The sequence below is a fragment of the Lithobates pipiens genome, unplaced genomic scaffold (genome assembly GCF_037356315.1).
Source record: "Lithobates pipiens isolate NorthernLeopardFrog02 unplaced genomic scaffold, aLitPip1_a1.2 Scaffold_8, whole genome shotgun sequence".
Taxonomy (NCBI): Eukaryota; Metazoa; Chordata; class Amphibia; order Anura; family Ranidae; genus Lithobates; species Lithobates pipiens.
The window spans coordinates 223,271,837-223,285,795 of NW_027507903.1; the positions used below are offsets into that span (position 1 = coordinate 223,271,837).

Sequence of the window (13,959 nt, forward strand, 5' to 3'; positions counted from 1 at the left end):
ATGTATGGCGAAACATGTTGAGATATATCCGCATTTCAATTGTATATATTGATTCTGTGTTATATTGTTTCATCAATTTCTAATTATGTATTTTGTAATTTGTATTAAACCTTTATATTTTTCATAATTTGTTGTATTTGCGCTCTAAAAGTCCCATAGAAACTTGGTATTTATTGTATGGACAACGGGATGTGGCGCTATAAGTATTTTTCAGTATTTCAGCTCCTTTAAAAAGTTTTCTCACATATGGGGGGTTATTTATGAAAGGCAAATCCACTTTGCACTGCAAGTGCACTTGAAAGGGCACTGAAAGTGTACTTGGAACTGCAGTAGCTCTAAATCTAAGGGGTAGATCTGTGAGTGAGTATGAATGAGTGGAAGCTCTGCTGATTTTATCAACCAATCATGTGCAAGCTAAAATGCTGTTTTTTATTTTCCTTGCATGTCCCCCTCAGATCTACAGCGCTGCACTTCCAAGTACACTTTCAGTGCACTTGCAGTGCAAAGTGGATTTTCCTTTGGTAAATAACCCTCATGGTGGCTTAGGTAGATGCACATGAAGTAATAAAAAGAAACAAAAAAAAAAGAAATATTTATGCAGCAGTTAAGTTTAATAAAGTGGTAAATAACCAGGAAAACACAAAAATGTATCTTAAATAGTTAAAGGAAGCCAGAACTACAGTTCTTCTACGTTATTGTCAGTCTACTAAGACGGGACATGAAAGAAGTACACTACATCTGATTTTTTCTTTGATTTTACAATGCAATTACAATATAGATTCTAATAAAAACCAATCCCACTTAAAGTTAGCCATTTCTCCATTTCAAAAGTAGAACAGGCTATGTCTTTTACCAAATAGCTTAAAATCTAGGTACATTGGGGCATTAGAGATTATATACAAGAATTCTGGTTAAGGAAATAGTTTTTAATGGACTAATGAGTTCCAATGTACAGCACAGGAGTTTAGGTCAAACACCAGTGTGAGAGATTAATATCAAGTTGGAAAAGGTTCTGGCAATGAACAATGTACCAATTTTAACATAATAAAAAGTTTACCTCAGGAACAGTAACATAAATAATACATAATTCATCTTAAAAATCTTACTCAGGTTGATTGCAGCTTCTTGAAGATGTTTTAATTCCACCTCCACAGGTTCTCGAACATGAACTATATGGCTCCCATGGTCCCCAACCACCATCCACAGAACGAGCGTCAACTTTGTCCACACAAAGGCCACTGCGACAATGCTGGTCAGTGCAAACATAAAAGCAAGGGTATTTCAGAGACAACCAATACATAATAAGGTGTTGTTCTAGAGCATCTAAATAGAAGAAAGATATTCTACTATTTTGGTAAATACTTGATGAATTTTTTTTGATGATAAAACACGTTGGAAGGAGGAGCAGGTGACAAATGTGATGTAGCACTTGTGGTTCTCCAAACTGTGGAGCCACTGAGCGACCAAGCAATATGCCGGCAGGAAAGTCACTGTTAATAAATGGCAGCAGTGAGCTTTTTATGTTTGATACAGCTAGTGCTTGCTAAAGCACAGAATCATGAGAGTGCTTTTTATACAGTTTTTATATATTTTTTTAAGTTAATTATTCATGGAGGAATCTTTAAAGGGGTTGTAAAGGTAAATGTTTTTTAATGCATCTGACAGTGCCTGCGCCCCCAGCCCCCCCCCCCCCCGTTTTACTTACCTCACCCCTCGAAAGTCCCGTGCTCGTCCCCTGACGTCCTTTCCACCGTTTAGCCTGGCCGCTGATTGGCTGGAGTGGATGGATGGAAAGCAGCGCAGCCATTGGCTCGCGCTGCTGTCAATCACATCCACTGACGCGGAGCGCCGAGGGCGGGGCCGTGTGATACAGCGAGCGGCTATAGCCGCCGGCTGTATCACGGGAGCGCGCCCGCAGATGCTTCTCACCATGCGAGGGAGCTTGCATGAACATGAGAAGCACCTGCGGGAGGAAGCCGAGACAGCCGCCGAGGGACCCCAGAAGAGCAGGTTCAGGGCCACTCTGTGAAAAACGAGCTGCACAGTGGAGGTAAGTATAACATGTTTGTTATTTAAAAAAAAAAAATAATCACTTTACAATCCCTTTAAGCAATAAAATATTGAACAGTAGCAATATACAGTATAAAAGTGCTTATAAAAATGTCTTTATAATGAAAATAGATAAGAGACCACGAAGAAGCTTACCCTTCCATGTCCACAGTCACTTCCATCAGCTAAAGGCATGTGATGTGTAAAACACCCGTTATGTGCTCCTTCAGTACTGGTGCACCACAGTCTCTTGCACTGTTTCTGATATAAAAACAGAACTATGTTTATTAACAAAACATATACAGTGCCTTGAAATGTATTCACACCACTTGAAATGTGTTGGTCTATCACATAAAATCCCAATAAAACACATTTACGTAACATGACAAAATGTGGAAAATTTCAAGGGGTATGAATACGTTCTCAAGGCACTGTGTGTGTATATATTATATATATATATATATATATATATACATACATACATACACAGTATCTTAGAAAAGTGAGTACACCTCTCACATTTTTAAAAATATTTTTAGTTATTATAACTTTTCATGTGACAACACTGAAGAAGTAATGAGTACTGTATACAGCTTGTATTACAGTATAAATTTGCTGTGCCCTCAAAATAATTCAACACACAGCCATTAATGTCTAAACCGCTGGTCACCCCTAAGTGAAATTACCAAATTGGGCCCAATTAGCCATTTTCCCTGCACGGTGTTATGTTACTCATTAATGTTACAAGGTCTCAGGTGTGAATGGGGAGCAGGTATGGTAAATGTGGCGTTGTCCCTCTCACTTTCTCATACTGGTCACTGGAAGTTCAACATGGCACTTCATGGCAAAGAACTGAAAATAAAAATTGTTGCTCTACATAAAAATGTAATGCACTACATAAAAATGGCCTAGGCTATAAGAAGATTGTCAAGATCCTGAAACTGAGCTGAAGCGCGGTAGCCAAGACCATACAGAGGTTTAACAGGATAGATTCCACTCAGAACAGGCTTTCCCATGGTCGACCAAAGAAGTTAAGTGCACGTGCTCAGTATCATATGCAGATGTTGTCTTTGGGAAATAGATGTATGACTGCTGCCAGCATTGCTGCAGAGGTTGAAGGGGTGGGGGGTCATTCTGTCAGTCTCAGACCATATGCCGCACACTGCATCAAATTGGTCTGCATGGTTGTCATCCCAGAAGGAAGCCTATTCTAAAGATGATGCAGAAGAAAGCCTGCAGTTTGCTAAAGACAAGCAGACTAAGAACATTGATTACTGGAACCACGTCCTGTGGTCCGATAAGACCAAGATAAACGTATTTGGTTCAGATGGTGTCAAGCATGTGTGGTGGCAACCAGGTGAGAAGTACAAAGACAAGTGTGTCCTGCCTACAGTCAAGCATGGTGGTGGGAGTGTCATGGTCTGGGGCTGCATGAGCGTTTCCAGCACTGGGGAGCTACAGTTCATTGAGGGATTCATGAATGACAACAAGTACTGTGAAATACTGAAGCGGAGCATGATCCCCTCCCTTCGGAGACTGGCCACAGGGCAGTATTACAACATGATAGCAACCCCAAACATACCTCCTCCAAGACGACTACTGCCTTGCTAAAGAGGCTGAAGGTAAATGTGATGGACTGGCCAAGCATGTCTTCAGACCCAAACCCAATTGGGCATCTGTGGGGCATCCTCAAATGGAAGGTGGAGGAGCGCAAGGTCTCTAACTTCCACCAGCTCCGTGATACGATCATGGAGGAGTGGAGGAGGACTCCAGTGGCAACCTGTGAAGCTCTGGTGAACTTCATGCTCAAGAGTAGGGATGAGCCGAACATCCCCCTGTTTGGTTTGCACCAGAACATTTAGAACAAGCAAATAATTTGTTCGAACACACGAACACCATTAAAGTCTATGGGACTCGAACATGAATTATCAAAAGTGCTAATTTTGAAAGCTCATATGCAAGTTATCTTAATTTTGGTTTGGGGTTTGCCGTTTTTATCAAGGAACTGTTATGTGTTTTGTCGGACCCGACAATTCATTATAGCCGTGAGTAGTTTTAAATGAGTTTTTTTTCCTTTAGAAATGTAATTTTGCTGTCAGACTGTTCTAAACACAGGAAACATGCGTCCCTTTACAGGCTGACTATAGACACCCCCCAGGTACGCAATTTAAAAGAATTACACTTTTATTGTTTCACTTTAAGCATTATTAAAATCACTTCTCCCGAAAAAACGGCTGTTTTTAAAACTTTTTTTTTGCATTGATACACGTCCCAGGTCCCCAAACACTTTTTATCACAATAACTTGCATATTAGCCTTCAAAATTAGACTTTTGATTTCTCCCATAGACTTTTAAAGGGTGTTCCGCGGGTTTCCAATTTGCCGCAAACACCCCAAATTGTTTGCTGTTCGGCAAAGGGGGCAAACAGCCAATGTTCGAGTCGAACATGAGTTTGACTCAAACAGACATCCCATCCCTACTCAAGAGGGTTAAGGCAGTGCTGGGAAATAGTGGTGGCCACACAAAATATTGACACTTTGGGCCCAATATGTAAATTTTCACTTAGGCATGTACTTACTTTTGTTGCTAGCGGTTTAGACATTAATGGCTGTGTGTTGAGTTATTTTGAGGGGACAGCAAATTTACACTGTTAAACAAGCTGTACACCAGTGTTCATCAACCCTATCCTCAGGGCCCACTAACAGGCCAGGTTTTAAGTATTATCTTGAGGAGATGCAGACTATAATACTGCAATCACTGAGCAGCAAATTATATCACCTGTGATGTATTTCAGTTAACTTGCAAACCTGGCCAGTTAGTGAACCCTGAGGACAGGGTTGACGACCACTGCTGTACACTACTTTACATTGTAGCAAAGTGTCATTTCTTCAAAGTTGTCCCATTAAACGATAATAAAAATATTTACAAAAATGTGAGGAGTGTGCTCACTTTTGTGAGAGACTGTTTGCGTATATATATATATATATATATATATATATATATATATATATATATATATATATATATATATCATAAGCAAAGTGGTATTTATTTTACAAGTAATCAGAGCAACGTTGTAAGAAGCAAAATAGTAATTAAAATAAAATAAAATTAATAGCCTGCTCCATAAAATGTTTATTCCTAGTGAAAGTAATTCATTTCAGGAACATACTGTAGCTTCAAAGTTAACCTGTGATTTTCACATGTAGGATATAGGGAAACACTGTGTGAAGCAATTGTTTTGGTAACGCACCAGTGCTGCCACTTAAAGGCAAGGAGAGAGCACCCTGTCCTGTGCAAGTTTCAACCATGATTAACATATCATTCACACAGAAATACTTGTCCTTGATCCTGAAACTAAGTGAGAAGAGAACAAGATAAATATAACTTGCTGCAGAACCCCGATTTTAAAAATGAATTTTGGGCATGGTATATTTTTACATAATTACATTGGTTCAGCTTGGACCAATGAAGCTGCAGTGCCTTGAAAAAGTATTCATACCCCTTGACATTTTCCACATTTCTAATTATGTTACAACCAAAAATGTGATAGACTAACACAAAGTGGCACATAATTGTGAAGTGGAAGGAAAATGATAAATGGCTTTCAATTTTTTTTACAAATAAATATATGAAAAGTGTGGCGTGCATTTGTATTCAGCCCCCCGAGTCAATACTTTGTAGAACCACCTTTCGCTGCAATTACATCAGCAAGTCTTTTGGGTATGTCTCTACCTGTTTTGCACATCTAGAAAGTGAAATTTTGACCATTCTTCTTTGCAAAATAGCTCAAGCTCTGTTAGACTGGTTGGAGAGCGTCGGTGAGCAGCAATTTTCAAACCTTGCCACAGATTCTCAATTGAATTTAGGTCTGGTTTTTGCCTGAGCCATTCTAACACATGAATATGCTTTGATCTAAATCATTCCATTGTAGCTTTTGCTGCAAGTATACATTCATTGTCCTGCTGGAAGGTGAATCTGCGCCCTATTCTCAAGTCTTTTGCAGATTCTAACATGTTTTCTTCTAAGCTGCCCTGTGTTTGGATCCATCCATCTTCCCATCAACTCTAACCAGCTTCCCTGTCCATGCTAAAGAACAGCATCCCCTCAACACGATGCTGCCACCACCATGTTTCATGGTGGGGATGGTGTGTTCAGGTTGATGAGCAGTGTTATTATTCCGCCACACATAGCGTTTTGCTTTTAGGCCTAAAAGTTACATTTTAGTCTCATCTGACCAGTGCATTTTCTTCCACATGTTTGCTGTGTCCCCCACATTGCTTCTCGCAAACTGCAAGCAGAACGTCTTATGGCTTTCTTTCAACAAGTGTTTTTTTCTTGCCACTCCTCCATAAAGGCCAGATTTGTGGAGAGCACAACTAAGCCCTTGTACACACGGTCGGAGATTCAGACAGAATGTGTCCTATCAGACCGTTTTGTCGGATATTCCAACTGTGTGTGGTTTCCATCGTACCGTTTCCGTCGTAATATCCGACGGACCAACTTTTCCAACTTGCCGGTAAAATTTTCCGACAAAATTCTCCGATCGGACATACTCCGATTATGTGTAGCCTACTCCGACAGACAAAGTGCCACGCATGCTCAGATCAAATTCCTAGACCAAAGCTATTGGCTACTAGCCTGAACGTAGTCCCGTCGTAACGAAATAACGTCATCACGTTATGTACAATCGGATTTTCCGACAACTTTGTCCAACCATGTGTATGCAACAGTTTCGGACAAAATCCTACAGATTTGGTTGTCAGAATGTCTGACCGTGTGTACAAGGGCTAATAGTTGTCCTGTGGACAGATTCTTCCACCTGAGCTATGGATCACTGCAGCTCCTCCAGAGTCGCCATGGGCCTCTTGGCTGCTTCTCTGATTAATGTTCTCCTTGCCCGGCCTGTCAGTTTAGGTTGATGGCCATGTCTTTGTAGTTTTGCAGTTATGCCATACTCTTTCCTTTTTTCAGATGATGGACTGAAGGGTGCTCCGTGAGATGTTCAAAGCTTGAGATATATTTTTTTAAACCTAACCCTGCTTTAACCTCCCTGGTGGTATGATTATTTCAGATTTTAGCTGCTAAAAGCGGTACCATTATTTTGCATGAAAATTTGGTGTTTTATATTGTAGTCCTGTAATTCTTAGCAATAACTCACTTAAATCTGTCCAAACCAGTCTAGCAGACATCCCGGGTATGATAAAGTTTGAAAAATGAAATCATAAATTATAATATAATAAATAATTATAAAAAAATGTAAATAATCAAATTTCTTCATAAATTTAGGTCAATATGTATTCTACATATTTTCGGTAAAAAAAGTCCCAATAAACGTGTTTTGATTGGTTTGCACAAAAATTGTAGCGTCTACAAACTATGGTATATACAGTAGGTACCGCCGATATTGTGTTTCCAGTGCGATACTGTCGCGCTGGTTCCCGATGACAGGCTTCTCTAACCAGCGCGATCCTGTTGCGCTGGTTCTCGCGCTGGCTGCAATAGGAAAATGTAATTTTCCTATAGTAGCGAGAGCGAGAGAGCGGCGATAATGTCGCCTCACTCATGAAGCTTGCATGCCTTCTCGGGGGCATACCAGGCCCTTAGGTCCGGTAGAGATTTTAAGGGGAATCCCTTACGCCGAAAAAAACGGTGTGGGGTCCCCCCAAAATCCATACCAGACCCCTATCCGAGCAACGAGTGAGCGCCCCCCCCTCCTGAGCCGTACCAGGCCCCCCCACCCCAAAGCACCTTGTCCCCATGTTGATGAGGACAAGGGCCTCTTCCCGACAACCCTGGCCGTTGGTTGTCGGGGTCTGCGGGCGGGGGGCTTATCGGAATCCGGGAGCCCCCTTTAATAAAGGGGCCCCCGGATAGCGGCCCCCCACCCTATGTGAATGAGTATGGGGTACAATGTACCCCTACCCATTCACCTGTGAAAAAAATGTAAAAAAAACACAACACACAAGGGTTAAAATAGTTTATTGCACAGCTCCGGGAGTCTTCTTCCGTCTTCGGGGGTCTTCTCGCCGGACTCCTCCGCTTTCTTCTGCTAGCTCTTTTACTAGCAGAGGAGCCCGGCTTTTTTCTTTGTCGCCGTCCTCTTCTTCCGACTTCAGGGGGTCTTGTCCCCCTCTTCGGTTCTTCTTGCTGGGCCACCGCTTCTTCTTCCAGCTCTTTTACTAGCGGTGGCCCATTTTTCTGTCGCTGCCACCGCCTTCCGTTCTTCTTCTGGAGATGTTGACTCGATGCTCTCTCCGGCCGCAATGCCAGGGGCGCGGCGCGCCGACTTATATAGGGACAAGGGGCGGGGTCACCAAGGTCCCCAAGGCACCCCCCATGTTGAGGGCACGCGGCCTGGTATGGCTCAGGAGGGGGGGGCTCGCTCGTCCCCACCCCCTTTCCTGACCGGCCGGGCTGCGTGCTCGGATAGGGGTCTGGTATGGATTTTGGGGGGACCCCACTCCATTTTTTTCGGCGTAGGGTATTCCCCTTAAAATCCCTACTGGACCTAAGAGCCTGGTATGCCTCCCAAGGGGGAACCCATGCCGTTTTTTTTTATTTGGCGTGGAGTTCTCCCTTAGGATTCATACCAAACACAGTGCCTGGTATTGGCGGGAATCCAATTCGGATCCCCGCACCAGTGTGAACCCGGCCAGCGATGCTTGTCGCTTATTGGGAAAGGAAAAGAAACATTTTTCCTTTCCCGATGCGAGCCGGCTCGGCGCTGGCTCGTAGGGTGTCAATCTCGCCAATAGAAGCGGTGAGATTGACACAATATTGCAGTCACCTACTGTATATATATTATTTTTTTTACTAGTAATGGCAGCGATCAAATACTTATATTGGGACTGCGATATTGCGATGGACCCTAACTGACACTTTTTGGGGACCAGTGACACTAATACAGTGATCAGTGCTAAAAGATATGCACTGTCACTGTACTAATGACACTAGCTGGGAAGGGGATAACACTCAAAGAGTTAACTGTGTGATTAGCCAGTGTTTTGCTACACTGTGTGGGGTTCTTTTCTTAGGGAAAGAGATGGAATTTATTCTCTACTTTGCAGCACAAATTCCATCCCATCCCTCCTGTCAGAACAGTGATCTACTTTGCTTACATATCTGCCTAACGATTGGTGGGTACCGGTGGACATCGGGTATCATGCACCTGTAGATCAGCTTCCGCGTGTGATCACAGTGGAAGCAAGCTGCCAGTGGCTCACATGTTTGCTCCTTACCTGGAAGTGTCGGATCAAGTATATATGTGATCCAGTGCACACATGCCACCCTGTAGCAGTAAAACTGCAATAGGGTGCGCGGGAAGTGGTTAAAAGATGCCTTAACCACTTAAGCCCCGGACCATTTGGCTGGCCAAAGACCAGACCACTTTTTGCGATTCAGCACTGCATCACTTTAACTGACAATTGCGCGGTCATGAGATGTTGCTCCCAAACAAAATTGATGTCCCATTTTTAGGCCAAAAAGTAAAATTTTGGTCTCATCTGACCAGAGCATTTTCTTCCACATGTTTGCTAATAAATAGAGCATTCTTTTGGTGGTATTTGATCACCTCTGCATTTTTTTATTTTTTGCGCTATAAACAAAAAAAGAGCGACAATTTTGAAAAAAAAAATTCAACTTTTTGCTTTAATACAAATTGCCAAAAAATATATAAACAAACATTTTTCCTCAGTTTAGGCCGATACGCATTCTTCTACATATTTTTGTTAAAAAAAAAAAAACGCAATAAGCGTATATTGATTGGTTGCACAAAAGTTATAGCGTCTACAAAATAGGGGATCGTTTTATGGCATTTTTATTAATATAATTTTTTTACTAGTAATGGCGGTGATCAGCAATTTTTATCATGACTGCGACATTATGGCGGATACATTGGACAATTTTGATACATTTTTGGGACCATTGGCATTAATACAGCGATCAGTGCGATTAAAATTGCATTGATTACTGTAAAAATGTCGCTGGCAGTGAAGGGGTTAACACTAGGGGGCAGTGAAGGAGTTAATATGTATCCTAGTATGTGTTCTAACTGAAGGGGGGATGGGACTGTGCAGGGAAACCAACAGATCGCTGTTCATACTCTGTATGAACAGACGATCTGTCAGTTCACTGCTCAGAGAACTGGAAACTGTGTGTTTACACACACAGCTCCCGGTTCTCAGTGTGCCCCAAGCGATCGCAGGAGGCCGGCGGTGATCGAGACCGCTGGGCACTCACATCGGCTCGGGGGGAGTGCGTGAGGGACACACGTAGTGCGTTTATGCTACCGACATAGCATAATGTCGATTCGCGCAGCCAACTGCGGCGGCTGGTCAGCATGCGGTTAACTGAATAAAAGTCAGAGAAACACTGCTCTAAACAAATGTAAAATATAAATTCTGAATGAAACAGACCTAAATTATGTTAAATGTTAGTTTTCTAGGATTCTACCAGTTGTTCTATGTCCACATCTTTACTAATTTAAACCTACTGCCATCTATGAGCATTGTAAAAAAACAAAACTGGAGCCAACAAATCTGATTACCTTACCTAGAAAAATAGGAGACTGCTTTTTAATCTTTCTTACTCAAAAAAAAAAGTATTTTTTAATTTCAAATGTACATTTTTTTTTTGAAAGAGTTTTATTTATAATTTTGAAAGTACATAATTAAAGTTGTGATTAAAACAACCACCATGGCACATTTAAACTGATGGACATACATTTAGCCTTCCACACTTTCATCTTCATAGCAAACACAGAGAAGGGACATTGGGCAAGTAATCCACATCTTTTTTAGCATCATTAACTATTGCAGCTTTTCAATAACTTACCATATAGGGACAAACTTGTGAGCCGCTGCCAAACATCAGTTCACATTGCTTATTAGCATCATAAACTATACCAGGTAACTGATGTGAAAATTCATAAACTCTTCCACTAGGCTTATCAAGTAGACATTCCCCGTAACCTGTGCTACAATGAAAAATTGTAGGATTAATATATATAAAAAAACAATTAATGTGCCTTATGTACCTACATAATATTGGGCATTAATGGGTTGGAAAAAAACTGATTCTGCTTCTCTAAGAAACTAATGCGTATTTTTAGACAGAAACAAACATGATTTTTTCATGGCTAATGCAGTTAAAATGATATTAAAGGCAAAAAAAAAAAAAACATAACAAATATGTCACACTTACTTGCCCTGTGCAGTGGTTTTGCACAGAGCAGCCCCAATCCTCCTCTACATGGGTGCCCCGCCAGTGCTCCTGGCCCCTCCCTCCTGCCGCGTGCCCCCACAGCAAGAATCTTGCTATGGGGGCACTCAAGCAGGCATTCTCCTGAGTCGCTGCTTTGTGTGTCCATCGAGTCATGAAGCTGTGGCTCGGCCTCATCCCCTATCTCTCCTCATTGGCTGTGATTGACTTCCTGCGCTCTCTGCTACCTCTGCTGCACAAAAACCCCAAGCAGTGTTATTAGCCTTGCCTAGTTCATCTCCAAGACCTCTGACTAAGGCCTGATTCACACCTATACAGGTTGCAGTTTGCATATTGCAGGTGAATTTTGTGTTTTCCAATACACGTTTTTGAAACATTGAAGTCTATGAAACTAAAAAACTGAAAAAAATCCCTGGCCCTTTCCATAAAATGCACAGATGTGTACTAAATCCATAGGAAAGCACAAGTGTTCACCAGTCTGAATCACACCTCCCAAATGACTATACCATCTTCTACCAAATTCCTATCCAATCTGATTGCACAATTTCCTTTAGCTCTCCTATCAGCTATGTAGTACAAGGGCCTGTCTGATTGGATACAGATTGAATGGATTGTTTAAATGGCTACTATTCCGTAGTTTTGGTAAATCTAAAGGAAATTGTACAGAGATTGTACAATCAGATTGCATAGTATATGATCAGCTTTGTACAAGTACATAGGAGGGAATAAACGGAGACACTCAGTTGTCAGGCCTCATTCACATTCCCACATGTGTTTTCTTTTTTGGATGCTTTGAAGCATTTTCACTCATTGCGCATAAGGCAAACCATTCACTTGAATGTGCTGCGCCACATGCGATAATCGCCCCAGAGAAGCTCCAGAACTTTTTTTGGAATCGCAGTTTTTGGGGTGTTAGCTGCACTTGGGGAGACTTTAACATGTAATGACAATACAATCACGATGCACATTTTCAGGGTTCCTGAAACACATGGCAAAGCACGCATTTTCTGTGCGGTTTGCCATGCATTTGGAAACACACAAATGTGAACGGAGCCTCATTGTTCTTGTGTAAACACACCATTTTCATTTTCAGACTCCATTCACACCTAGAGTAGCGGGAGCACAGGTTTTTTTGCCTTGTTTTTCCAGTGACACACATAGGGTGGCCCATTGATTTCAAAGGGCTGCACTACACGTATTAAAGTAGCTCACGGGACATTTTGGCATAGTGCGAGTGGTCTCCTTTATATTTACCAAAACTATATTACAGGAAGACACGACATCTATCCAATCACTCTATATCCAATCAGGCAGGCTCTTGTACTACACCAGGGTTGTCCCGTGGACTGCATGCGGCCCCAGGGAGTTTAGCATGTGGCCTGAGCCCATCTGGAGGGGTACTAGGGAAGCCAGGTAAATGCACGTGTGGAGAGATGTCGGGGATGCTGTGCAAACATACAGTAGTTGATGGGTGAAGGGTTAGTGCTAATGAGGTCAGCTGGTAAATGCTTTCCTGTGTCTTACTGGTTTCTCCATCCCAAATCTACATACCAGCAAGTGATGAAGCTTTCTAATGCCGCGTACACACGATCGGATTATTCAGCGGACCAGAGTCCGCCGGACAATCTGCCTGTGTGTTGGCTCTGGTGGACCTTTTATTCCCAAAAGTCCGGCGGACTTAGAAAGAAGTCTTGACTCAAAATTGTCCGGCTGTGTGCTAGTCCGCCAGACTTTTGAAATGAATGGACTTGCCCACACACGGAGTAAAGTCCATTCATTTGGAACGTGGCTCCAGGTAGACGGGACTAGCGCAGGAAGTCAATGTAACTGCCTCCATCGGTGAGATTGACACCTCGCGAACCCCGTCACCTGTTATGGATTTAAAGGGGAACCCCTACGATGAAAAAACAGCATGGGGGTCTCCCCAAAGTTCATGCCAGACCCTTATCCGAGCACACAGCCCTCCTGAGCCGTACCAGGCTGCGTGCCCTCAACATGGGAGGTGCATTGGGGAAGAGGGGCCCACAGGGCCCCCCACCCCAAAGCACCTTGTCCCCATGTTGATGAGGACAAGGGCCTCTTCCCGACAACCCTGGCCATTGGTTGTCGGGGTCTTCGGGCAGGGGGCTTATCAGAATCCGGGAGCCCCCTTTAATAATGAACGGACTTTACTCCGTGTGTGAGCAAATCCGTCCATTTCAAAAGTCCAGGCGTATGTGGGCAAGTCCGCTCGTTTGGAAAGTCCGGCGGACCTCCGCTGCAAAGTCTGGCGGGTTGTCCGCCGGTCTAAGTCCGCCGGATAGTCTGATCGTGTGTACGCTGCATAATAAATATAGCAAGGGCATTTTGCAAGAGCTTTTCTTCAACCGAGATACATTAAGGCTCTGCGTTTTGAACCCCATCCAATTCACAAAACTGGCATTCTTCTCAAGGCAGCCAGGTTCACACGTGCAGCCACGGTATGGCCTTAAGTCCTATGTGTTTTTCAGTCTGGTTCAGGTGCAATTTCAGATACAACTCTGCACCTGAATTTCACCTGAACTGGTGAACAGAACCGCACTGGACTCCTGTGCTGAAACCTTGACTGCATATATGTGAAAGGAGCTTAAAGATATCTTGGTACATAAGGGAGCTGTTTTGTAGAAAAAAAGGTAAACTTAGCCTTTAAAAATCGCCTCCTCCCTATGT

At 42.7% G+C, this 13,959-nt stretch overlaps 1 protein-coding gene across 1 annotated transcript in view; it reads right to left on the reverse strand.

The window, feature by feature from the left end:
* The window catches only part of ADAMTS20 (ADAM metallopeptidase with thrombospondin type 1 motif 20), a 298,739-nt gene that overhangs the window by 142,717 nt on the left and 142,063 nt on the right, over positions 1-13,959 (reverse strand). The window contains exons 10-12 of the mRNA XM_077472691.1: positions 10,885-11,026; positions 2,206-2,310; positions 1,107-1,249 (exon numbers count right to left, since the gene is read on the reverse strand). Of these exons, the coding sequence (XP_077328817.1) occupies positions 1,107-1,249; positions 2,206-2,310; positions 10,885-11,026 (390 nt within the window). The remainder of the gene's footprint in view (positions 1-1,106; positions 1,250-2,205; positions 2,311-10,884; positions 11,027-13,959) is intronic.